The following is a 27,482-nucleotide window of genomic DNA, read 5'->3' as shown; positions in this document are numbered from 1 at the left end:
GTTCGAGTGTGTCAGTAGACATTTGGCCCTACGCAGGTGGTGGGTGAGGCAGTCCTTTCATGCCACATATTCTAATTATGCCAGAGGTGTGTCCATTCTCCTAAATAGATCACTAAATTGCCAGGTTGAACATGTTATCTCGGACCCGGGGGGTCGGTTTGTCATATTGCTGCTGTCTATTGAAGCCCAGTTGATTGCGATTGTGAACATCTATGTTCCACCCCCTTTTTCGACATCTGTGCTTCACACGATGTATGACAGGCTGGCTCCTCATATGGTAACGAGACTTCTAATAGCGGGTGATTTTAATGGTATTCTGGATAGGACTCTGGATACTTCCAATCCAACCAGACTTCCGTATACGGATTTGGAGCAATGGGCTACGGCCCTGCAGCTCACGGAGGTTTGGAGATGGAAGAATCCACAGGATAAGCGCTTCTCCCACCTGTCTGCGGTCCACCGCTCGGGCTCCAGAATAGACCTGGCCTTTTGCTCTCCTACTATGCTTCCATTTATAGCCTCGGCAGCATACTTGCCGGCGGGAATCTCAGATCATTCCCCTCTGGAGGTCATTCTGCAGCTTGGGGGGGAGAGGGGCAGGGGTGGCTGGAGACTAGCGACTTGCTGGCTGCGAGATGAGCGGGTGGAGGAGAATATGCAAGGGAAGATTGCTCAATATTGGGACTGTAATGATAATGTGTCCACCCCACAGATCACCTGGGATGCCTTCAAGGCAACTATACGAGGGGATTACATATCGGCCATAAAGGCTGCCAGGGTGGACTGTGCCTCAGAGACTAAGGACCTGGAGTCCACTGTGTGTATGGCAGAGGGGGAGTTTGCGTCGGATCCTTCTCCTGGGGCATATTCCTCCCTGGCACGGGCCCGGAGGGAGCTGTCTCTACACCTATCTGATAAGACGACCTCCTCGGAGTGGTCACTTAGAGCCAGGATATTTGAGTCCGGGGACAAGAATGGGAGGCTTTTGGCCGGTCTGGTGGCTGACCCCAAATTTCAAACGGTTGTACCCATGATACATACTGCGACAGGGGGTGTGACTTCTAACCCAGCTGATATCCTTAATGAATTTCAAATGTATTTTTCCTCATTGTATGGATCCACCACTGAGCAGTTGTCCCCTGAGCACCTCATTTCTTCAGGGTATCTCACTGACGGGTTTGACGGGGGAGGACGTGGCCTTACTAGAAGCAGACATTTCAATCACTGAAATAGAGGCAGCAATCCGCTCCCTACCTCCTAATAAGACGCCGGGCCCTGATGGACTTCCGGGTGACTGGTACAAAATGTACATGGCTGATTTAGTCCCACGACTCCATAAATTATATGCCCTTTGTTTAGAGACCGGATCTCTACCTGACTCGATGACACAGGCCCACATAGTTCTGGTACATAAGCCGGGGAAGGATGCCTCCTATTGTTCGGCATACCGTCCTATATCCCTTCTCAATTATAATTTGAAGATATTAACAAAAGTGTTAGCCGCCAGGCTGATGGGAATCCTCCCGCTTTTGGTAAACATAGAGCAGACTGGTTTCATGCCAGGGAAGTCAACGGATATCAATATCCGTAGAGTTTTCACTCATTTGCAAATCCCTTCTACGGACCAGGACACCAGGGTTCTTGTGGCCTTAGATCTTGAAAAGGCATTTGACTCAGTGTCCTGGGCCTACATGGAGGAGGTACTCAGATTATATGGCTTTGGCCCCATCTATAGGAAGTGGATTCGACTGTTATACCAGAAACCAAATGCACAAATTAAACTGGGAGGTGTGCTGTCCTCTCCGTTTCTGGTGGAGAGGGGCACCCGCCAGGGGTGTCCTCTATCCCCGGCCCTTTTTTCCTTGATGGTAGAACCCTTAGCAGTTGCGCTGCGATCCTCGGGCGACGTTCGGGGGGTGCGGGTGGGATCCTTGGAGGAAAAGATTGCACTGTACGCTGATGATATTATTCTCTTCCTCCGGGATCCCGGCCCGTCCCTCCGGGCGGCGTTGGAGCTTTTGTTGCGCTTTGCGGATGTGTCAGGCCTGAGGGTTAACTGGGACAAGTCCCAGATCCTGCCAGTGGACCCGGGTGCTGGGAGGCCTCACTTCCGCTACAGTGGGCGGAACAAATTAAGTATCTTGGTGTCATCATTTCTCCCAGGGTACAGGATTTTTGTAAACTGAATCTTCTTCCCATCCTACAAACCACACAGAATAGGCTCAAAGTGTGGGCCAACCTCCCCCTTACGTTAATAGGTCGAATTAATTTAATTAAAATGAAATTGCTTCCCCCTCTCCTATACGTAATGCGCCATTCTCCAACGTGGATACCCAAAATTATTTTTCGGCAACTAGACTCACACATCTCCAGTTTCTTGTGGGGCGCCACGCCTCCCCGATTCCGCTTGTCCATACTACAGCGACCTTGGACGCAGGGGGGCCTGGCGTGCCCTAATTTTTTTCTCTACTTCATGGCAGCGATGCTCACGCATGCCCATGGCTGGCTTACCTCGGATGCCACCAACGCAGCTGTTGCCTTGGAGGCCTCCATTGTGGGCTCATTCGAGGCACTGCGGAACGTTTTATTTAGGGGCCCTCGAGCTCCGCATCCTCTCACAGTCTCGATGAGGACGGTGCTGAGGGCGTGGTCTGGGGTGTGTGGCCACCGGCCGACTGGGCCCCGGGTGCTCTCTCCTAATACTCCATTGTGGCTCAATCCCTCCCTGCCTGAATTCTACTCTATTCCGGATCCGATTGTGTGGGCGTCGAGGGGCGTTCGGTGTCTACACCACGTTTGTGAGAATGGTGCTTTGCTGACATTTGACCAGCTTAAATCTAGGTTTGATTTGCCCAATTTGCCCAATTCCTGCAGCTTCGTCATGCCTTTGGGACTCAGTTTGGCGGTTCGCCCCTGACCTTATACCAGTCTGGTATGGAGTCGCTTCTACGTCAGGAGTCGCTGCTTAAACCATTGTCCATGATTTACAAGGCTTTGCAGCCCTCGGTTCATAGTGGATTGGAAAAACGTAGGGAATTTTGGGTGGCGGAGCTGCCGGGATTGGATGGGGAGGACTGGGAGGATATTTGGGACTCCCCCTTTAGACATTTGATTTCCTCAAGAGATCGGCTAATTCAATTTAAAATACTACATAAATTTTATTACACCCCATGTAGACTTCATAGGATTTACCCTGACTCTTCGTCACAGTGCTGGCGCTGTGGAGCGGATTTGGCGGGGTACATTCATATGATTTGGGCTTGCCCCGTGGTACAATGTTATTGGTCAAGAATACTCTCTTTTATTACTGAGCTGACAACGATACCTATACCTCAAACGGCGGAGATGTGTCTGCTTGGGTTGGTGGATGCTTTGGTTCCCTCGCGGGCAGTCCACACATTGCTGGGGCTGCTACTCTTTTATGCAAGGAAACTTGTTGTGCTTCGGTGGAGGGCCCCTACAGCGACCCTCACCCTGAGTGCATGGAAATCATTAGTTAACTTTGCAATACCACTATACAAAGAAGCATATTTCATCCGGGGTTGCCCTCAGAAGTTTCAGAAGGTTTGGAATATCTGGTTGGAGTCTGAGACAACGATTGAGGAGCGGGACAGCCCTGTTAGGTTATCAACCTAATCTATCCAGTAGACAACTCCTCTGGTAAGCTCTCTCTAGGGTAGCGTTTGGGATGCCTGAGTATCCGGTTGACGCCCACTTGTAGATCTCTGTTGGTAGTCTGCTTATAGTGCATCACTATGCTTAATGTTACTTACTGGGACTTACATTACTCCTGTCAATTTTAGCAGCAAGCTATGGGGTTTGGTTGTTGTATGTTCTTTGGGTTAGGCTGATAGTGTTTTAGGTGTTCTGCCTTACCTGTTGTGTTGTATTGTTTGAGCCGGGGAATGCCCCAAGGCTATGTTCTGTACTTTTTTCTTTTAAAACAAATAAAAAGAATAAAAAAAAAAAAAAATGTACCAGTTGAAAATTACAAACAGATTCAACTTAACACAACAAACCTACACAGTCCCTGTCTTGTTTGCACCGCCTGTATACTGCTGTTCTGAGTATATATTGCCTGGGGGCCGCACACATTTCCTTTTTTTAATATGGGTACAGGGTTCCCCTTAATATGCGTACAAGACCCAAAGGGGCTGGTAATGGGCAGGGAGGGTTACCCATGCCATTTTTCTCAATGATTTTCAACCATATTGCAGGAACCAGATATAACATTAAAACCACAAGCAGTTTTAAATGATGTTATTTCCGTTAAATGTCATTTTGTGCAGGGACTGTTCTAAACACTGGAAACACGTGGCACTTCACAGGCATACTACAGACACCCCCCAGACATGATATTTAAAGGAATATTTCACTTTTTTCTTCACTTTAATCGTCATTAAAATCAGTGCTCCCGCCAAAACAGCCATTTTTAAAAACATTTTAGGCATTGACCCATGTCCCCTGGGCAGGAGCCAGGTCCCCAAACCCTTTTTAGGACAGCATCTTGCATATTAGCCGTTAAAATTAGCACTTTTAATTTCGAACGTTCGGGTCCCATAGAATTCAATGGGGTTCTAAAGTTCGTACGAATTTGGGGTCCATTCGAAAGTTCTGGTGCGAAGCGAACCGGGGGGTGTTCGGCTCATCCCTACTGTTGGATATAAAGGGTAAATCTACCTTAATACCACTTTACACCCATATTTAGGGTGGTTGGTAACATGGTGCCAGTGCCACCCAGATGGCATATGCCTGTTAGATTTAAAGCCTAAAGCCCCATATGGACACACTATCAGATTTTCTGCTGATTTTTTCCTTCAGAATTACCAAAACCATGTACTGCAAGGAGCTGCCTGATTGCATACAAATTGAAACTTCTAAGGTTTGACCTCATATTATATAGTTTTGGTAAATCTGAAGGAAAAAATCAGCAGAAAATCTGATTGTGTGTATGGGGCTTAAGTTTAGGTAAAGATGAAAGAAAAATTGATCAGCAAAAGGGAGGGTACTTCCAATTGTCCCTTGTGCTGGTGCTTACTGTCCTAGCTGAAATCCTCTATTCTCCTCTTCCCATACCCCCATAGAGGTAATCTTTCAAGTGTTGCAGGGGTTAATATGACCAACCACTGGAACCTCTAATCAAGAGTGCTGACTATGCAAGCCCCTTCCACCCCTCCTCCATTCATAGAAGCTGTACTATAGCTTCCATCAATGAAAAACGATCTATGAATGGAGGATGGGAAGATGAATGAGAGGTCCACCTACTCCATTCATAGGGCACTCTTCAATGATAGAAGCTATAGTACAGATTCTTGGAATGGAGGAGGTGCATAGTCGGGTCCTGTGTTAACCCACGCAGCACCAGAATATTACAGCTGTGGGGGTTAAGGGTGGGGGCAGAGGTCTTTGGATTCTAACTAGGACAAAAACAAAAACAAAGGTTTACAACCCCTTTAAGTTTCACAGTGAGTATAAGGAGCATGCTTTACTGCATATATGCACTGATTTTACTGTTGTGGGTTTAGTAACACTTTAAAGTGGTTGTAAACCCATGGGGGGGGGGGGGGGAGCAACCTGCAAGGCAAAGGCATAATGAGCTAGTATGCATAGCATACTAGCTCATTATGAATAACTTACCTGAGAACGAAGCCCCCAAAGCGGTCCTCCGTCTTCATGTCTGCCGCTGCCATGGATCCCGGAGTGACTTCCGGGTCTCACTGCTCCGGCGCTGTGATTCGCCAGAGCAGCAATGGTGTCACTCCCGCGCATGTGCACGGGAGCCAACACTCGTGGCATATCGCCATGATCTGCGGCCTGCCCAGTGCGCCTGCGCGTCGCTGTCTACGACACATGCGCCGTAGACATCGGTGGCTGTCTTTTTGGATATATCTCCTAAACCGTATAGGTTTAGGAGATATTACTTGGACCTACAGGTAAGCCTTAATCTAGGCTTACCTGTAGGTCAAAGTGGTTTGTAAGGGTTTACAACCACTTTAAGCTTTAATCACCTCTGTGGATGAGATTTGTAAAGAAACTCCAAATAAGCAACAGGTAAACAGTACAGAAATAACTTAAAGTGGAACTAAACTGCATCTGAGCACCACAAACCGAAAATGGTGTTTAATTCATTTTTAATATTCAAAAGCAAACTCCCCCATCCATCCATGTCTTCATGCTTTATTTTACTGAGAAATCACTTTGAAACCCCCTCCCCATACCATTTCTATCTGTGGCCATCTTGAGTAAGGGCAGATGATTCATGTAGCATTTACTTCCCGGAATCCATCTGCCCTTACATCAGGCATGCAGACAGGAGGGCGTAATTAGCTGAAAAAGCCCCTCCTCCCAAGAAGACTCCTGGGAGGAATGACAAAATTTTGGCCTAGGCCAAAAACCAACTGAAGAAATGTAAAAGTTTAAAACAAGTAAATATAATACATCTTCCTGATTACTAAGGTTAGCAGCATAAGAATTAAAAATAGTTCATATTGGTAGAAAGAGTTTAGTTCTGCTTTACCATTTGCACTCACTGAACACACACTGTACTTTTCCTTTAAAGGCCCAGGCAACATAGAAAAATCTATAATTTATAGTCTTGGGAATAAAAACATAAAGTTCACATCCAAACACTCACCAATTGCCAAAACAGTGAGGAGCAGCAAACACAGATAATTGCTGTTCATTCTTGATATGTCTATGGTGAAAAAATAAAATGTTAGAATATAAGAACAAAGTCTTGGATGTTAGAAGCAGGAACATGATTGACATCTATAAAGAAAGCCTTTCTTACCCTTCAACTTTCTCAGAGGAACAAAATACATGCCAAATCACATTCCCAAATTAACACTGAATTTCAGGAATTCAGCTCCTTTGTAAAAAGTTTAGGCAAACTATAAGTTAAGTCTAGAAAGGGGCATGATATATCCTGAACTTATCGCTATCATTTACATCTGTCGGTTTTATTGCTCTCCCAGAAGACAGCTGTCGCTGTATTTCCTGGAGCCCAGAGCTGACTGTTGACTGCTATGCCTGCCCCTCCTCCTGCCTATTCACAGATGCCTTTGTATTTTGTAAATTAGTTAAAAGAAATACAAAGGCTTCTCTAAATGGGCAGTAGAGGGAAGAAGTGGGCATAGCTGCTCTGTGTGCCTCTCTTCTCTTTTACAGTGTCAGTGTATGCTCTGGCAGAGCCATAAACCCGTCAGATATAAATAGAGATAAATCCAGAAGATATCATGCACCTCCTTGCACTTAACTCATAGTATACTTTCACTTTTTTCAAAGTGGCTGGATTCCTGGAATTTGGCTTTAAAGTTACCCTGTCACCAATTGACTATTTCCTAAACAATTTGTATCTGTACAGAAGTAAGGGAATACTTACCTTTCCCACTGCCTGCACCAACAGAATGCCAATCCTGTCAGGAGAAAGACCTTCCCTTAATTCCACTGGGAAACCAACACTTGATGTCACTAATGGTTGTTAGTCTCAGTCAACTGTACTTGTTCTTTAATGCTGAAGATGTTTCTTAATTTGAACGAACCACTTCAGTTCTAATAAGTTTCAGAAAGATACCCCAACATTTATATTTACCATACATAGATAGTGCTGATACCCTAATCCAATCACCATGGAAAAGCAGATGTTGATTATCCAAGAACAGGATGAGATGTGTGTATGTGATGGAACCACCATGTTTTAGTTAAACAAACCTATCCTTTTTGTCAGGAGACTTTATAGGTGGTAATCCTTTGATTTACATTGATAAATGGTACAATTTGTTGTCAAAACTCCAGGGTGGAGATTCTAAAATGGCATTAAAAGTGGAAGATGGAGTCAAAGGCCCCTATCTGCCTCTTGCGAACCAGTTGTCCAAAATATGCACCACGCTGTCCTCCAAAGAATGTCCCTTATCCTTAAAGCGGATTTTCGCATTCAAATTAAAAGTCCATCCTACCTACCCCTCCTCCACTCTTCTTTATTGGGAAAAATCATGCATGCTCAAATTCAACTACGAGACAGAAGCTATTGGCTACTGGTTATTGAACTTCCTTTTTCTAGTCACGTCATATGTGTTGTACGTCACCGTGTTCTAAACAATCGGAATTTGTTGTGACCGTGTGTAGGCAAGACAGCTTGAATGGAATTCCATCTAAATTACATCGGGAAAACCATCAGAGCTTCTTCCGACGAGAATTCCGATTGGGTGTACGAGGCATTAGCAAACTCTGGAGGAACCCTAGAGTTCTATGCAACTCTTGTTGAGAAACCCTGTTCTAAACCTTCAACGTCTATTAGCAACAAACCTAGCAAGCTCCTGTTGTCTCTGGGGTATGTTAAACAATTTAGTTTGACATGGTTGCTCTTTATAAGAGCACTGCTGTCAGACAAAAGATACTACTTCCTTATGAGGTCATTGCTATTAAATGGGGCAGGGATTTTGGCCATAAGCTCCAGTGCTTCTCAAAGTGGGACCCCTACTGTGTAACCAGTCCCTTGGAATTTTGAGGTCGTTCTCAGCATCTCAGTGAACAAATAAGCATCAACACAACTGCTTTTTACTAACTATTGTACTTGGAAAAGTGAAACTAATAATGGGGTCTACTCCACTGAATCACAAAAGTACATTTTCTATTGTTTGTTCACCTCTGTTCACTTATGGATCTGCTATTAAATTATCTTCCTCTATTGAAGATGATTAGTTACTCACAGTGGGTGACCTAGAAAACTTCTTCTTTTTTTTTTAGCAATAACAGTGACATGACACTATTGTCCCAGGAGATATGGTAAAAATACATTTCCTCGTGGACCAAGCCACGCTTTGGAATAATTTTACCTCAATTACCTTTTTCTCAGGAGGATCCATGCAATTCTTTTCAGAAAGGCCCAGAACATGCAATTTTCCTATATAACTAACAACAACGTTGGGTAAAGGATTTCATAAAATGCTGACGAAAATCAACAGTGCTCCCTGAAAAGTTCACCTGCACTAGGAAGAAACTTCTATATCATAGAGAAGATAACGTATCACAGTATTCTGGAACAGTATTTTGTTGGTTATCAGCATGTCAGAGCTTATTAACCACTTCAGCCCCGGACCAATAAACAGCCTAAGGACCAGAGGTCTTTTTACAATTTCGCACTGCACTGCTTTAACTGGTAATTGCGGGTCATGCAATGTTGTACCCAAACGAAATTTGCCTCAATAAGCGTATATTTATTGGTTTGCGCAAAATTTATAGCGTCTACAAACTACACATCTGTGTATTGATGTGTATGCTAAATCACTTATCCAAGGTATTATATGATTATTACATTTTACTTCTGTCATATATTTGATGTATTACTAGCCGTCATCCACTTACCTGTATATACACTTTTAACCATTTACTATACCCACCCTCAATGGTTTTACTAGAATCTTATCTATACAAGTTTACACAATACACAACTATTGTAAATTTACATATCCTCTAGTACAGCGCACCACTATTCTTGTATCAATCTTTCTCTTCGGGTTCAGATATTTCCCTCCAGTGATGCAGCAGTACCCCATTCCACCAATAATATTTTTTTTCCCATTTTGGTGCAGGAATATCCTTTTTTTCTAATTTTAAATACAGGATTCTTTGATTTCAACTCTTTGGCCACATAATTATTTTGCTTGCACAGATTTTCTTTAACGATAAAAATAAAGGCCTAAAAAAAATTGATGCAGGGGTACCTTGAGATTCTTTTTAATAGTTTGTACTTTAAATGGAAACTAAGAAAACGCACACAAATATCTCAGTAATAATGGGATGAATGTGTTAGTGATTTATCTTATTGCATATTGGTCAGGGTAAGGCAGCTCATATATTAGTAATTTTTTTTATTATTATTATTCAACTAGTGGGTTGAACGAGAAAAAATAACTTAATTCCCCCACTCACACACTCAATGTGGATAGGGGAATCCTCCCGCTGAACTATTGTATTCTGACAGTGGGGAGGTTTCCCCACCATCACAATATTTTGATCAGCAGTGGCAGCTATAGCCTGGGGTGCTGATCAAATCGATAAAATCTGACAAGCTGGTTGTACAGAAGTCCATTGGTAGATTGAAATGCCACAAATGCCCCACAACCGCCTGCAATGCATGCGATTATAGCGCTTTTTTGGTAAAAATGGGGTTAAAACAGGGGATGAGGAAGTGTCACATTGCCTCCCCACTGCCTGCCAGTTGCCTTTGAAAAATGATGCGAACACAGGATTGGAACAGCGGTGTTAAAGGCATGCTTGTGAAAAGGGGTTTCACCTTGAAACACGTTGCTTAGATCAGTGATTTTCAAACTTTTTGAGACCAGGACCTGCTAAATTCATCCAAGACCTTCAAAGCCCCAACAGTAAAATAAAAAAAAATGTTTATACTCACACAATAGAAGTATGGTAATGCCAGATATGCATTGAGCTGCTCGAAGGCTCTGGATGGGGGCTCTAAAGGGGGGTTGGACTCTCAAGCATACTTGGTGGCCCTATAGGTTATGAGGCTTGTTGGGGGGAAAATGTGAGGCATGGAGTCTCTCGAGGGGGCTGGAGGTTTCTCCAGATGACTGGGGACTTTGCAGGGACACTGTGAAAGACTGGAGGGCACTGTAGGGACTAGGGGGACACTGGAGGAAACAGTTGAAAGGCCTGGTTTTGGTATCTGGCCAAGGTGGCAACTATATGCATAAATCCACTTATATATGCGTACGGCTGCCGATGCCTGCCATTGATTTGTACTGTCTGACTGGTGGTGGCTGTAAACTGTCCTATTTTATGCTCTACAGCCATTAGAGGCCATGCGCATGAAACCAAACTGTATATCACAGAGCATATCACAATGGTGTTGTAGTAACTGTGTTTTAATTTTCCTGCTCCATACAGATGAATGTTAATCATAGTAAGCTGGTTAAATTCAGAATTCTGGGATTTCCTGGACCTCCGAGTTTGCAATACGTTTTCTTTTCCCTCCTGCTTATAACATATCTAATAACTCTCCTGAGTAACTCTGTGATCATCACTATTACGCTGATAGAAAGGCGCCTGCACACTCCTATGTACTATTATCTCCGCAAGCTCTCTTTTCTAGAAATCTGCTACGTCTCTGTGACTGTCCCCAAAATTCTGAGCACCGTTACACCACATGGGAGATCCATTTCATTGTGTGGCTGCATGACGCAGATGTTTTTTTTCTTTGCGTTGGGATCCACCGAATGCTTCCTATTCAGCCTAATGGCCTATGACCGATACCTAGCCATCTGCCATCCCCTGAGATACACAACCCTGATGAATTGTACTATGTGCCGAGGAGGCAGCCTGTGTGCCGTCATTGGAGGCTTGATCACCACCTTCCCCCAAAACGTCTTAATCTCCCGACTTCCCTTTTGTGGAAGTGATATTAACCATTTCTACTGTGACTCACCTCCCCTTTTGCAGTTGTCCTGTACCAACACTTATCTCATAGACATGATGGAGTTTTTCAATGCTTCCTTAGCGATTCTGACTTCTCTGCTGGTGACTTTGATTTCATATGTGTATATTATTGTCACCATCATTAAAATACCTACAACTACCGGTCGAAAAAAAGCCGCTTCAACGTGTTTTGCCCATCTAATAGTTGTGTTTATTTATTATAGTACTATTACATTTATGTACGTGAGACCAAAACTCAGTTTTAGTTTTTCCCTTAATCGAGTTGTGGCAGTTTTTTATACAGTGATAACGCCTATTCTTAATCCTATCATTTACTGCCTGAGAAATAAAGAGGTAAAAGAAGCCATCAAAAAGCACATAGGTTTGGGAATAAATAAAGTAGGGGTAGGCAACCTTTGAGAGATGGTTGTGCAGCGGGTAGCGTGCCAGGACAAGTCTGATCATTGGAGGAAAGTACATACAGTTCCCAGATCTGACCACATGGTGTTCTCCTGCTTAGTGTGGTCAGTTTTTAATAGGAAAGCAAGAGAACTACCAGGGATCTCACATAAGACAACACTGAAGAGATCAAAAATACCAGGGGTGCAGCACCCCCCTTTTTTTTAAATAAATTAACTAGCAAGCCCCCCCAAAAAAGTAAAGACAGCAATAAAAACCTAGAAAAATCTACTAAAACTAATGTCACTGTAAAAATATAAACTTAGCTTACCTTAAAGCGGGAGTCCGCCGGGACTCCGCGTTTTTTTTTTTTTTTTAAAGTCAGCAGCTACAAATACTGCAGCTGCTGACTTTTAAAATAGTGACACTTACCTGTCCAGCGCGCCCGCGATGTCGGCACCCGAAGCCGATCTCTAGATCGACACTCGAGTGCTGCCGCCGCCATCTTGGGTATGGGAATCAGGAAATGGAGCCTTTCGGCTTCATTTCCCGGTTCCCTACTGCGCATGCCCGAGCCGCGCTGCGCAATGAGGATGGTCCCCGCTGCCTCTGGGATCTGTGTGTTTCCCAGCAGGCAGCGGGGCACTTGCGGAAGGGGGCGGGCACTTGCGGAAAGGGGCGTAATGTACGCCCCTTTCCGCAGAGAGCTAGCCCGGAAGTGGGTGCAGTTACCTGGATTATCCAGGTAACTGCACCCCCCTCCCCCCTGAAAGGTGCCAATTGTGGCGCCGGAGGGGGGGAGGAATCCGATGAGCGGAAGGTCCATTTTAGGGTGGACCTCCGCTTTAAGACTGCTTTCACACTGAGGCGCTTTACAAGTGCTACAGCGCTAAAACAAAAGTGCCTGTAAAGAGCCTGTAAAGAGCCTCTCCTGTCTCTCCAGTGTGAAAGCCTGAGTACTTTCACACTGGAGCGGTGCACTTGCAGGACTGTAAAAAAAGTCCTGCAAGCAGTATCTTTGCAGCACTGTAGCTGCGGTGTATACACCGCTCCTAAACAGTGGAGGCCCGTCCATAGGGGGCGCCCGGGCGCCGCCCCCCCCCCCTCCCATGTAGTAAAAAAAAAAACGTGTCCCTTTTAAGATTTTTTTTTTTTCAAATTTCCCTCCTCATGTGCACTGGCGCTGGGCGCAGTGCAATATACGAAGCGCCACGTCTATGCAATCACAAGATTGCAGATGAGGCGCTTCATTTGCCCAAAAAAACAGCGCTCTGTGGCGCAGCCGATCGCGCCACAGCTTCCGGTGCGATCGGCTGGCCGAGCAAGTGCATAGACTTGCACTTGACTGAGCGGTGGGCGGTGATTCCGACGTCACTCAAAGAAGTGACGTTGGCACGGCACTTCTCTATTCTGCCCGCCTGAGAGGATCAGGTAAGGGGCTGCCGCATGGCAGCTTAAAAAATCTTGATCGTTTATTCCGCCCAGCCGCCGGTACCCCCTCCACATCGATCTTATGGTGGTCGCACTCGGCAGCATACCCCAACCCCCCCCCCACCCCCTGCTAAACAAGACTTAAAAAAATAGTCATCAGTGACCGGCAGCATACACCCCCCCAAAGAAGCTTTAAAAAAAAAAAAAGGTTATTAATAATAAGGGGGGGGGGGTGTATGCTGCTGACCACCGATAATAACCTTTTTTTTAAATCTTGCTTGAGGGGGCAGGTATGGGGGTTAATGCTGCCGACCACCGATAATAACCCTTTTTTTTTAATCTTGTTTCGGGGGGTATGCTGCCGACCACCGCAGCATACCCCCCAAACAAGATTTAAAAAAAAAGGGTTATTATCGGTGGTCGGCAGCATTAACCCTCATACCTGCCCCCCCAAACAAGATTTACAGGTTGTAGATATGTGCGATTTGCATGTTGTAGATATGTGCAATTTACAGGTTGTAGATATGTGCGATTTACAGGTTGTTGATATGTGCGATTTATAGGTTGTAGATATGTGTGATTCATAGGTTGTAGATATGTGCGATTTGCATGTTGTAGATATGTGCAATTTACAGGTTATTGATACGTGTGATTTATAGGATGTAGATATGTGCGATTTATAGGTTGTAGATATGTGCGCTTTGCATGTTCTAGATATGTGCAATTTACAGGTTGTAGATATGTGCGATTTACAGGTTGTAGATATGTGCGTTTTGCATGTTGTAGATATGTGCGATTTACATGTTGTAGATATGTGCAATTTACAGGTTGTAGATATGTGCGATTTGCATGTTGTAGATGGGGTAGCGCCGCTGCAGCTGTGCTTTGCGAGCGGTTTTATCCCTTTTCCGGGCACTAGCGGGGGTTAAAAGCCTGCTATCGGCTGAATAACACTGCTAAAACTACGGTAAAGTGCCACTAAAAATATCGGTGCTTTACCGCCAAGACCGCCCATGCCTCGGTGTGAAAGCACACTAAAAGTTAGCTTCAGTGAAAAACTCGGGATTCACTTTCATTCACATTTTTTTTCCATGCCTGGGGAGTAATTGGTCACCCCCACAAGTCTGATGCCTGAATTCATCATGAACATCTGGTATTGCAGGCTGATTTTCTTGAGTTTGGCCAGTGGCGAGGGACGCGCAATAGCACTATGAAGCGCTGGGGCATGTTCGGAGAAGAGCATGAACCCACCCAAGCTATTCCGGAGGTTTTCCCCACCCCGAAGCCACAAGTATGCAAGGGCCAGGGACTGCCTTTGCAGCCTGGATTGTGGAAGCGTGCACATGCACCGCTCTAGAGCAAGAAACAGGTCGCAACTGCGGGACGTCTTTGCGGTCTACCTGTCCTGGATACCTGGGACAGAGAGGGACACAGTGCAATGAGGACAGAGAGGGATGCTGGGGACAGAGCAGGATGCCGGGGACAGAGAGTGACACAGTAGGGACAGAGAGGGATGCCGGGGACAGAGAGGGACGCTGGGGACAGAGAGGGAACACTGGGGACAGAGAGGGATGCCGGGGACAGACAGAGGGACGCAGTAGGGACAGAGAGGGATGCCCGGGACACCGGGGACAGTGAGAGACACGGGGGACAGGCAGAGGAACGCAGTGTGATGAGGACTGAGAGGGATGCAGTGTCGACAGGGCTGGGGATTCAGGAGAGTATCATGGGGCCTCGTGCGGTTCTGTTGGGGCACAGACCCCCTACATCTGTACTGGCTGCCCCCCCAGATGGTGGCGGCCCTGGTGTCTCTAGACTCCTGTAAAAAATAAAGTACACAGTCTCACCCGGTGCCTGTAATAATAAGACCTCTCACGGCACGCTTCTCCCCGCTGGCCCCTCCTCTTTTCGTCTATCTAAGGTGATATCATGTACAAGCACCTGGGGTGGATGGGAAGGAAGGAGGGGTTGGCGGGGAGCAGCGCGCTGTGAGAGGTCTTATTACAGTCGCTAACCATGCTACAATCTGTTGCAGTCATGCAGAACCTCTAATGGGGCCCCCCTATCGGCCCCAGGCCCGCAGACAGTGACCGAGTGCCCGATGGGTCAGTCCGCCCCTGCTCATTAAGCAGTCCACTTCAGTGAAAGTTCATGTACTGAAAAGTTTGCAGTACATGAACTTTCACTGAATGTGGACTGTTCAATGAGCTTTTTGCACAAATCACAATATGATCTGCTGCATATTCTTTTAATTCATATTATTGAGCATTGCCACTACTATATTTGGATGCTTGGCACACATACACGATGACAGTAACAGTACCTTTTATCCTGGCTGCTGTCTGGGAAATCCCTTCAGCCTCCTCTTTCTCCCCTTCTCCTGATATCACAAACCACTCTCTGGGCTGGGGAGTAGGTGCAGTCTTTAATGCCATGCATGGGAGGGTAGGCGGAGCATCAGGCTTTGCCTCCGCCAGTTAGCTTATGTGTACCTGGTCTGGCTAGTCATCGGCTGTCTTATGGGGGCGCCTTCTCAGGCCTCCAGTTGCGAAACCACCGACTCTGAGAAAACTAGTAGGTACCTCAGACGAGTCCCTACACCATGCCTTTTTATGTGCCCATATAACCTAAAAGGATCTTGTACCCCGCCACCACCACTCAAACCTGACACCTTAGGTTTGAGTGGACCTCCACACCCTCAGGGCCCTCTGTATACCCTCTTCCAAACCCAGACACCACATGTCAATCCCAATGACATTCAAATGAAAGCAGTCCCCACGCAAGTATCTCCAAGGTCCAACCTCCAGCTCATGGTGTGGCACCACCAAACCCCCGGTGCACATCAGAAATCTGGCCGCCCCTTGCCTTGTTAATGTCTGCCACCGACCTGGCCCACCTCCATTGCATACGGGCTACCATATCCGACCATACTATTATCAAGTCCGGGTAATCTATTCAAAGCCGCAGGAAGTCAAATTTGACATCCCATATGAGCTCCCTCATGGACCGCAGTCCTATATCTTTCCCCCCAGGATGCACCACCAACACATCAGGGGATCTGTACAGCCAAGCATAGCGCTCAAACCCAGGAACTACTCTGCTCCACAACAGAGCGGGCACCCCGATCCAGTGAACCACTGCCTCCTCCCTGGGAATACCCAGTTGATGTCTGTCACGCCAAACATCAGCTCTCTTTGCTCCCCAGTGGACATAAGAGTGGCCCAATATCCAGATCAAGCAGGAGCCAGTCTCTGAAAAGAAAAAACAATATCACACACATGGAAGCAAAAGCACCAAGCCAACCTCCCCCTTTAACAAAACAGATGGGACATACAGGACAGCACACATGCACAAACCCCACATAAATTAACTTACTCATAGCAACTGAGGATGCACATACAGGCGGTAACGCTGAGATTCCCACCTGCCAATTCTCCGCAAGGCCTCCCTCACTCAGACCCCACTGTGCTGCCTCCATTTAAGCCCCAATATGAAAGTAGTGAGAAGCAATTTTTGACGGACAAAATCCCAACAACCCCAAATACCTCCAAAACACTGCCCTGAGTTAATACCAAGATAAAGCCAAACCATCCGCATGCAATAGCAGGGGTCCAGCCCTGATTGGACATGACTGCAGGAAATGCGAAACAACCAGTACCGGACCAGCCAGCGACCCTCTAACACCAAACAATTCCAACTGAACCCCCTGCAGTTTCCATTCACCACTTGCCGCAGCAAAAAATTATTCGTGCAATACCTGCGACCCAACAACTTGAACAAAGAGGCCAACCCCGCCAACTTACTATTCAATACCAACACCAAAACTCCCATCTCCAAATTCCGACCTTTGAAATACATAACCAAGAGCCCTTGATCACCTTCCACTACCGCCTAAACCAAACCATGGACCAGCCTAAACCACTGCTCCCAGGTTTTTGAATAAACTGACCAGGTGGCCTCACTCACTGACCGCTGAATTAGCGTCGCAGTCACTCTAAGGCAATCAAGCTCAGCTGTACAGGACAAGACTTCAAATTGTCTGCAGGTTAAGCCTACATGGAATACGAAAGACCTCTGTGAATCCCGAAGCCAGCAGTTGCGCCACCTCCCGCCATGGATACCTACCTAAGAACGGAAGCATGCTTGCTATGCTCCCCGGAGTCCTCGCTTTTTCCTGCAAGATCCCCCATTCTGCCCTTGCCCTATTGTGAGGGAATGGGAGCCCCCCGTAGCCGAAGCACTCATTTGAATTTTCACGTTGTTTCAAACTTGTAATTCCCTTCAATAAACGACCAACAACACCCCTTACGTTTGTTGGCCGTGTGTCCAGTGGAAGAAGAGCCGTTAGCCCCTGACTGAAAAAACGACGTCCCAGCCCGCGCCGAGGTCATAAGCCGCATCCAAAGACTAATGTCTTTGTGGTCCCAGCTCAAAGGCGGGCGTACTGCTTTGCGCTGAGGGAACTGCTCATCGTACCTGAGCCAGGTCAAACCCCCGTAAACTCGATAAGCTTCCCCGATCGCATCCAGGTAGCAAAAGAGAGTGGAGCAATTCTCCGGCGCCTTTTCCCCTATAACACTCGCTAAAATAGCAAATGCCTGAAGCCAATTTGTAAACGACGAGGAACGAGCCTGTATCCCTCTTCTCCTCCTCCTCTGTCTTGCTATTGTCCAACCTACCTCTGTTCATATTAAATTTTTCTAAAGAAAAAAGGGAAAATTTTTTGACATACTCACCCCTCCAAATTTTGGCCCCTACTTCCTGCTTGAGGTGTGCTCCCAGTGGCCCTTCTAAACAAATGTATCGCATTTTACCAAGTACGCCAAACAAACCCGATCCACCTCCTTATTTAGAGTCTTACCTTGTCCACTGCACCATCCTCCCTTGTTACAGGCACTTGCGCCACCTCCGCTCCCGAGGCAGCTGGCGCCCCTGGAGCACCTTGCGGCGGACCGGACGCCATCCCAGTCCCCGCTGTTAACGTGCTGCTGGCCACCGCCAGAGGCCCCATTACACTGGTGCCCACATCACGATGGGGAACCCAAGCAAGAAAGAAAGAAACAAACACACACACAATTGTGGTTGAATGCCTGAACACAGTTTTGCAATGTGGATTTTTTTTTTTTAAACTGTACATATCATTGTAACTGCTTAATGTATCCAGGGGAATTATACCTTGTTTTTTTCACCAGGATGAATTGGGGTTGAATTGTAAAAAAATAAATAAAAATAAAACATTTTTTATGTAGCTGCATTTTTGCTATTACCCTAACCTACCACCAAAAACAACACAAAATAAAATGTCCTGCTCCCGATGATTACAGCAGGGACGTGCAACCATGAACAGAATAAAAATAAAATTGTGCAGTCTGTCAGAAGCTACATACAGAGCGGCCACTTTAAATACAAGCTGGCACACTCTGTTTGCAGCAGACTGAGAGGTTGTGCTCACAGTGCCTCTTACTTGTCAGAGGCACTGAGCTCAATGAACAGCTTGGAGTCTTGGACCAATGGTAAAGTACCATTAGCCCCAGCTGTCCAATACAAATGCTGCAGTGGAGGCAAAACTTTCACTGCAGTGTCATAGAAGGGGCATTTGTCTAAAAGACCAATGCTCCCTTCCAGCCCTCTTAACTACAAGGAAAAAAAAACGTGTTTATGAGTATAAGATTTACCCACAATCCCATGTTTTTCTCACACAGTTAAGAGGGAGAAACTGATTCTGTTGAGAAGGTACTGTTATATTCAAGCTAAATCATATATTTATATGCTATATCATAATAAGTTATTATTTATCTATTTACTGTGAAATTACTGGTTGGAAGTTATAACTTCAAACTTCAGTAATTTGTCCATTAAGCCATCTGTTTTAGTACAGATTTTGAAAATATAGTAAATTACCTTAAAAACAATATATAATAATTATTTGTATATTACTTACTTATGGTAATTAACCCCTTGCCACCCAGGCCAATTCTGATGCCGCGTACACACGATCGGAATTCTCGTTGGAAAAAGCTATGATGGTTTTTCGAACAGAATTCCACTCAAACTTGTCTTGCATACACACGGTCACACAAAAGTTTGCTGTACTTTCGACCGCCAAGATCACGGTGACATACAACACTACGACGAGCCGAGAAAATTAAGTTCAATGCTTCCGAGCATGCGTCGAATTGTTTCAGAGCATGCGTAGGAATTTTGTGCGTCGGAATTGCTACAGACGATCAGGATTTCCGATCGAAACTTTTTCCGTTGGAAAAATTGAGAACCTGCTCTCAATCTTTTGCTGGTGGAAATTCAGCCAACAAAATTTCCGATGGAGCATACACATACACATCGCATTTTCTGATGAAAAGTTCTCATCTGTCTTTTGCTGGCCGAATTTCCGATCTTGTGTACGTGGCATGACACTTCTCTCCTACATGTAAAAATCATAATTTTTTTGCTATAAAATTACTCCAAACCCCCAAACATTATCTATCTATCGTTTTAGCAGACACCCTAGGGAATAAAATGGTGGTTGTTGCAACTTTTTATGTCAACACAATATTTGCACAGCAGTTTTTTTTTTTGCGCTTTTTTGGGGGGAAAAAACTGTTATTTTATCCATTTAAAAAAACAAACGTTAGCCCGATTTTTCTGTATAATGTGAAAGATTATGTTACGCCAAGGAGATGCCCAACATATCACACTTTAAAATTGTGCCAAACTTCAGTACTTATAAATCTCCATAGGTGACGCTTTAAAATGTTTTACAGTTTACATGTTTAGAGTTACAGAGGAGGTCTAGTGCTAGAATTATTGCTCTCTCGCAGGGCCATTTTTAAGGCAGGGAAAAAGAGGCAGCTGCCTTGGGCCCTGTTATTGTTGTGGGGCCCAAAGCAGCTGCCTCATACTTGCCAACTATCCTGGTTTAAATTCCCTCACCCCTCGAGGTTTTAGTCCTGTGCTGTGTCCCGATATCGCAGTGTGAAGTGCTGAAACTAATGCTGTCCCGCTCTGCCCTATTGTTGTGTAAAGATGACCCACCTGCAGACCCTGTGTTTACATGTAAATTATCGGCATTCATATGTAAATAGCGACAGCATTCATATGTAAATAGGGGATATCATGCCCCCCCCTCAGGGGGGCATAATATGTATATCATGACCCCCTGAGGTCATATCCACAGTAATCTCTAGCAATCAATCAACAAGCAGAAATCCTGTGCTGTAACCTCTAGCAACTAATTAGTGAGCCATAATGTGTTCTGTAATCTCTAGCAACCAGTTAGTGAGTGGTAATGATACACTGTAACCTGTGGCAACCAATCGCAATAGCTGCCTGATCTGATTCAGTAAACTGATTTTGAGTCTAGCTGCTTTTTATTGTATGTCTCAGAGCAGGTGGAGAGAAAAAGAGAAAAACTGCGTGGGGGGGACCCAAGAAAAGTTTTGCCCAGGGTCCAATCAATATTAAAGACGGCCCTGCTCTCGCGCCAACGATCGTGGCGTATGTAACATGTGTGCATCTGGCTCTGATACTAGCCAGTGCCTCACCAGCCACTGACCTCACCACATGTCCCAGCGTTACAGTGATACCACAGATGTGTACATTTTTTATTTTTTCAACCCATAGAAGGACCCAGAAACAGTAGTGCGCTTTACGCTTCTTTAATCCTACCTAAAGCACACTGACTATAACTGACACAGATATGAATTGAAAAAAAAATATTTTTTTGTAATCCTACCTAAAATATACTAACCCTGATCTTTAACCTTAACCTTTGACTCTGGTCATGACCTTTGACCCTGACATTGACCCTAACTTTAACTCTGACACTGTCTTTAATCAAAATAAAACTTAAAAAAGCTGCGCTAAATAAAGTCTCAGCGAATGAGTCCACAAAAACTAAAATAAAACAAGGAAATTAATTCAAATTCACTGGAAAACTTGATGTCACCGCAGTCTGCACACACAAGCAAGGAAAGAGCCCAACCATCGTAGCTGTAGATTCTGCTTACCGGATGGCAAGCATAAAGGGCGAATTGGCTTTAGCCCAGCCTAGGCCTTTAGCTTGCAGGTGGTCACAGTGTAAATGATAAACCAAATAAATTCAGCTGGATAATTGCTCCCTCTATCTCGCTGGGATATATTGACGCACAATGCTTAGATGTGAACCAGATCTCCAAGTTATAAGAGCTCATGAACAGTATGAGATTGCAGAACTTCCTGCAGGAACACGGAGAAAGACAGCCAAAGAAGAGCGTCTTTTTTTTTTTTTTTGCAGATAACCGGCGGCGAGAAAGAAGACAGCTCGGGGTAGAAGACAGCACCGGGAAGAGACAGCAGTGGGAGAAGATGGTGGTGGGAGAAGACGGCACCGGGAGAGATGACGATGGGAGAAGACAGATTAGACCAGCCATTCTCAACCAGGGTTCCGTGGAACCCTGGGGTTCCTCCAGAGCTTGCTAGGGATACCTTGAGCTGTGGCTGATGAACCACCTTTTTGATGGTGCGTACAGGGTTCAAGGTTCAGCATCACTTAGCAAAGCCAGCAGCATGACACAAAATATATTTTTAGCTGTCTTTAAGGGTGGCATCCCAATCAACATTTTAATGGGACCATTCTTCCTATTGACCACCAGTATAAGGGGCATTGTTCTATTGACCCCTGATGAATTGGTTTTAGTAAGGGTTTCTCAAGACTTGAAAATCATGTTTGGGGTTCCTCTAGGGTTAAAAGGTTGAGAAAGCCTGGATTAGACATTTATTTTAATAAAGGACTTGTCAAAATTAGCTCTTTGTTTTTTTTTACATTTCATGCTTCTTGAGGTGAATGGGTAAGGGTACAATATACTTGATACCCATTCACATGGGGGGGGGGGAGAATCTAGGGGCACATGTTGAGGGCATGTGGCCTGGTATGGTTCAGGAGGGGGGGGGGACGCTCGCTCCTCCCCTGCCTGTCCTGATCATGCCAGTTTATATATTTTTTTCACAATTTTTTTTTGCTGGCAATTTTTTTTTATTACATTCAGCTATCAGCGGGGAACCTCACTGACAGCTGACGACTCATCGCTTTTTAAGGATGCAGCGGCCCCCTGCTTAGCAACCAGCATTAGCATAAAAAAACTCAAAACACATAAAAAATCGCATCACATACACAACACTGGTGCAGTTCCATTGAATTTTATTACATGCAAAGCGCAACCTTTTCCAAAAACGCATGGGACACAAAACGCATAGATGGGAACTTGTACCATAGGAAACCATGTTAAATGGACTGTAGTGTGTTTATGGTAAGAATTAGAAGAGCACAGAGCAGACAGCAGTGTAAAATTGGCCAGCAGCAGTACATTATTGGAGAAGGAGAGGAAACATTTTCCAAAATATACTAGAGACGAAAGGTACAGCTTGGGGATTTAGAAACCACAGAGTATACAGCATTGTAAAACTTAGCAGAAGCAGCAGTTTTATTTAGGGATAATAGGCCTTATTGTTGTATGCCTAACTTAAATATATCTAAGATGATAGGGGGTACAGTGAATGTGACTAATATAATTTGAGGTGGTTTAGGTACACCCTGTTCTTTGCACTTTTTTTCTTTGAAATTATGTGGCAGTGTGCTGTAAACAAAAAGACACATTTAAAAAGGAAAAACTTGCAGCAAAAAAGCAACTTAACATGAAAAGATCAATTAGAAACGGGAAGAAGTTCTGGACAGCCTCACTCCAAAAAAGTTTTTGCCTTTCATTTAAAAATTGTGAACAAAAATACAAGCCACGGCAAGAAAGGACAAGAGGATGTTTTTAATCTTAATTTTAGTCAGAGCTATGACTAAGCACTGTATTTAAGTGTGAAACACGTGCATAGGTGTGCACACGGGCCCCACCCCATACATGGACAGGAGAGGTGGCTTGATTTCCTCTTGCTCCTTCTGCCCTCACCCCTCTGTCTGCCCACCCACACTCCAATCCCCAGCAATCAATGCTCGGGAAAGGGATGCGTGGGCTGGAAATTTGAAGCCCAGGAGCCGGCAGATACATTGTGGATGAAATGTGTGAATCAATGCTTGAGCCTCCGTCATTGGGTGAGTGCGCTCACCATCCAATTTCTGAAGTCTCCCCCCTTCCTTCTCTCTCCTGCCTTTGAGTGAGTGTGTACACCAAGATAAGAGGGACTCGGATAAAAGGGGTGCCCGGTAAACTCTGATGTAACCCCTTGGGTGCCCTGATTTAGGGGAAATGCTGGAAACTCTAAACTAAGTGGTAGTTTTGGTGAGCAAAAACCCCCTTACATCTGAAATCAGAGTTCCTCTTTACACCAGAGTCCACAGTGTTCCCCCTTAAAATGATTTTCTGTAGCCTGCTAAAGTGTTTGGATTGAAGAAAAGGTGGCAACCCTAATGCTGTAGTATGTTTAATGTGAACAAGTCCTTATCCAAAAGTTTTCTTTTTGGTCTTTCTAAGTCTACTGGCCATAGTTCAAAGGTCACGCAGTACATTAAAATTAAAAAAAAATTGTCTGTGTAAATCTGAACATAAATTTACAAGGATTACAAATTGAGGAACATGTAGGTTTACCTCTAACTCATGGTTGTGATGAGACTCGAACCTCATCTCAACCACAAGCACATACTGCCGCAATCCTCCCTTGATCATGTGCACATCTGTACTAAGCTGGAATACCCTTTTGCAAAATAAAAATATATACAGTGGGTAAAATAAGTATTAAACAGGGCACCATTTTCTAAGTAAATATATTTATAAAAAGGTGCTAATGACAGGACATTTTCACCATGTCGGTAACAATCCATATATACAAAGACACCAAAACAAATAAGTTCAGAAATTGGGTTATGTGTAATAAAATGGAATGACACATGGAAACAGTATTGAACATGCCAACTAAAATTTAATTCAAAATCCTTTGTTGGTAATGACGGCTTCAAGATGCCTCCTGTAAGCCCTTGTACACGCGGTCGGACATTCCGGTAACCAAATCCGTCGGATAAATTCCGAAGGATTTCGTCCGGAAGAGGTCCGGAAGTGATGTCGCATACACGCGGTCGGACTAAGTTGTCGGAATTTCCGGTTGCCAAGAACGAGGTGACGTAAGCCGCGTACGACGGGACTAGAAAAGGGAAGTTCAGCACCACGTGCGGTACCCTTTGGGCTCCTGCTGCTGATCTCGTGTTTATGGCATGTTAGTAGAAGTTTGGTGAGAGACGATTCGCGCTTTTCAGATTTGTGCTTCAGTTCGTTACTGCTCTTCAGTTTGTGCTTGTCGGTGCGTATCTGATTATCCGTGTGCGTAGTCAGTAAGCATTTGTTGTTCATTGTGGACTATATCTTGGTATAGTACGCTTTGATTTGCATTGCTTATTGTCTGCTTGTTTCTGCTTTTCAGTTCGTTCTTTCAGGCCTTGCTGTTTATCGGTGCTTTCTGTTGTCCGTTCTGACCAGCTGACCGTTTTAAACCATGTTTCGTATACGTACTTGTCATAGAGTTTGTGCTGTGCAGGGGCTTGGTGTTGGGCTTTTAGCTTTGACACAAGCCCGGTCCATGAACAGGGCGAGGAGGAGTTTGTGGACCAAGAATTGGTTGCACCAGCGTGACCAGTTCTCGCACATGCCTTTGCTCTGTGAGATCCGAGAGAATAATCCTGATGATTTCAGAAAATCTCTGGATGACGGACCCCGTTTTTCACCGTCTGCTGGCTTTGCTGTCCCCTTATATCACCAGGCAGGATACCTGCATGCAGCAAGCCATCAATCCGGAGCAGAGGCTCATCGCCATGTTGCGCTACTTGGCGAAAGGGATAAGCCTTCAGGACCTCAAGTTCTCCACAGGCATCTCCCCCAGGCTCTGGGGATCATTATTCCAGAGACCTGTTCTGCCATCATTCAGGTCCTGCAGAAGGACTATATGAAGGTAAGTTTTATCCTTTAACATCACATTCTATGTATTTAATGATTGCTAATGTCTTGTATTTCTTTCCTCATTCCCTAATTACCATGATTGCAATATGCTCTAATTGATATGCTGTGCCCCTTTGTCCTCATGCATGCTGGAAGCTTTTCAAGTTCCCTTTTTGTCCTTCATGCATATTTGCCTTCACTAACTTCCCTACCATGCTCTTCTGGGCCCATAAACCTATAGTCTAGTCACTTAGCAATGTCTTTTGTCAGCTCCATAGTATTGCTTTCCCCTAAACACCCCCTAAAATGTCAACAAATGTTATGTGTATGCTTAAATTCATGCAGAGTGACATTTTTTTTTTTGGTTGGGCCAAACTCATTATGAGCCCCCTCCCCCAACTGCTAGGTCAGCTGATAGCAATCCTTTATCTGCTGACTTTGCCAAACCCAATACACACTCTACCTACCTTTTTTCTGGTCAGATTTATGGACAAATTCACCAAAGCATGTAGTGCAAGGGCCTGCCTCAATACTTTCAAATGCTACATTTTCTTGTTTTTTCTGCTATTACTATCTTGATAGGTATTAGCAGAATGTCAAAATGTGCTTCCATTTTTTTTTCTTTTTTTTTTTGTATTATGACACTTCTTACCTGTCCGGTGGGCTGCCAATAGTGTAAGTAAGGAGGGGCTGCCCAAAGTATCACACATTATTTATGCATTCAGCTCTCAATCAAGTGGAGAGGGTTACCTGTCCAAAACATCTCCCCCCCTCATTTGTTGCAAGGGCCCATCAGATGGGGGGGGGGGGGGGTGGGGGGGTGATGACTCTGATAAGGGGACCTTATACTTTAGGCTTTAAATACTCATTTCCCAAAATGTTATACTGATCTTGGCCAAAAATGTTTGTGTCTAATCTGCTTGCAATGTTGATGTGCCAAATTACTATTTTTTTTTTCTTGTTTCACTCCACAGTTTCCTTCAACGCCACAGGAATGGCAGACTGTGGCCTCCCACTTTGCCAGCCATTGGGACTTTCCCAATTGTGGAGGTGCAATTGATGGGAAACACGTCTGCATCATCCCACCCCCCAACTCGGGGTCCTACTATTATAATTACAAAGGGTTTATTAGTATTGTGATGTTGGTGGTGGTGTCAGCGACCTATGACTTCCTTTATGTGGACGTGGGGCAAAATTGCCGGCTGTCGGATGGTGGAGTGTTCGCACGGACGGAATTCTACTGGCGTCTCCAGAGTGGCAGTCTGGGCTTGCCACCTCCAGAGGAGAATCTTGAAGGACTCCCGTTCATTTTCGTAGCAGATGAGGCGTTTGCTCTGTCAAACCATCTGATGCGACCTTTCCCTATGAGGACCCTCACCCCAGATCAGAGGATTTTTAATTTCAGGTTCTGCCTATTTCTGGCGCCAATCCACATGGCAGAATATAAACTAAATCACATTGTGCTCGCCTGCTGCGTTCTGCACAATTTTTTTGAAAAGACATTCAGCTAACTATGTGGTCTCAGTTGGCCCAGATGCAGACTTGCCGGAAAATGTCAATCTCATGGCCCTTGAAGCTGCTCGTCCTGGCTTGCCCCCCCCCCAAAATTCCCGCGAGGTCAGAAACCAATACATGGAGTACTTTGCGGGTAGGGGGGCCATTGATATGCCAGACAATGTCTGAGAGGCATTTTTTTAATAAATTTCTCTTTGAAACTACAATAATCTTTGTTTTCATTTACTGCTTGGCTGTGTTTTCGGTGTCTCCTAGGTATTTTTGCTGTTTTTTTGGGCCTTTTTCTACAACAGTGCAAACCCAAGTTCTGAGCGAGATGAGGTGACAGTCTCTTCTTCGGATAATCTTATTATGTTGTGGGTCTGCTACACACACACCTTGTTTTTGTTGCTAATGTATGTATTGCATTACTGACAAAAATATTGCTCTTTTTTAGCACCATGGCAGAAATATGTGGGGTCAGGAAAATGGCGTGATTGGGGAAATGTAAACATCACTGTGGGTGTTATTTACTAAAGGCACATCCATTATGCACTACAAGTGCACTGCAAAAGTGCACCTGAAACTGCACTTGGAGTGCAAAGTGGATTTGCCTTTAGTAAATAACTCCCATTGCTACAGAAAACAACAACTTTACTCCAAATACTGCTTTTGCACATTGAAAAAGGAAGCTACACATTGTTGATAATTTCACTTTTTAATCCAAGCACATTCACATGTGCGTTTAGAAAAGGGTTTTACAACAAACCAATAAATTTGGGGTATAGAAAACATTATTTTCGGTAACATTTTTGTAAC

At 44.9% G+C, this 27,482-nt stretch overlaps 2 protein-coding genes across 2 annotated transcripts in view; one reads left to right on the top strand and one right to left on the bottom strand.

Annotated features, from left to right (window-relative positions):
• MFAP5 (microfibril associated protein 5) overlaps nt 1-27,482 on the bottom strand; it is a 116,989-nt gene that overhangs the window by 42,346 nt on the left and 47,161 nt on the right. Inside the window, exon 2 of the mRNA XM_077455156.1 lies at nt 6,635-6,694. Within this exon, the coding sequence (XP_077311282.1) occupies nt 6,635-6,683 (49 nt within the window). The 5' untranslated portion in view covers nt 6,684-6,694. The remainder of the gene's footprint in view (nt 1-6,634; nt 6,695-27,482) is intronic.
• On the top strand, nt 8,956-12,489 carry LOC143929952 (olfactory receptor 6N1-like). Its single transcript, XM_077453872.1, has 2 exons — nt 8,956-9,295; nt 10,906-12,489. Exons 1-2 carry the CDS (start codon nt 9,176-9,178, stop codon nt 11,851-11,853), a joined length of 1,068 nt encoding a protein of 355 aa, XP_077309998.1. The 5' UTR covers nt 8,956-9,175; the 3' UTR covers nt 11,854-12,489.

The sequence above is a fragment of the Lithobates pipiens genome, unplaced genomic scaffold, assembly GCF_037356315.1.
Source record: "Lithobates pipiens isolate NorthernLeopardFrog02 unplaced genomic scaffold, aLitPip1_a1.2 Scaffold_25, whole genome shotgun sequence".
NCBI lineage: Eukaryota > Metazoa > Chordata > Amphibia > Anura > Ranidae > Lithobates > Lithobates pipiens.
This window is presented reverse-complemented; position numbering and strand designations above follow the sequence as displayed.

Bases quoted from the DNA above. Each gene is read 5' to 3' on its own strand.
- LOC143929952 (XM_077453872.1), top strand. From the start codon at position 9,176: ATGTTGTACCCAAACGAAATTTGCCTCAATAAGCGTATATTTATTGGT. The intron at 9,296-10,905 runs GTATTATATGAT...TGCTCCATACAG, and splicing joins TGCTAAATCACTTATCCAAG to ATGAATGTTAATCATAGTAA.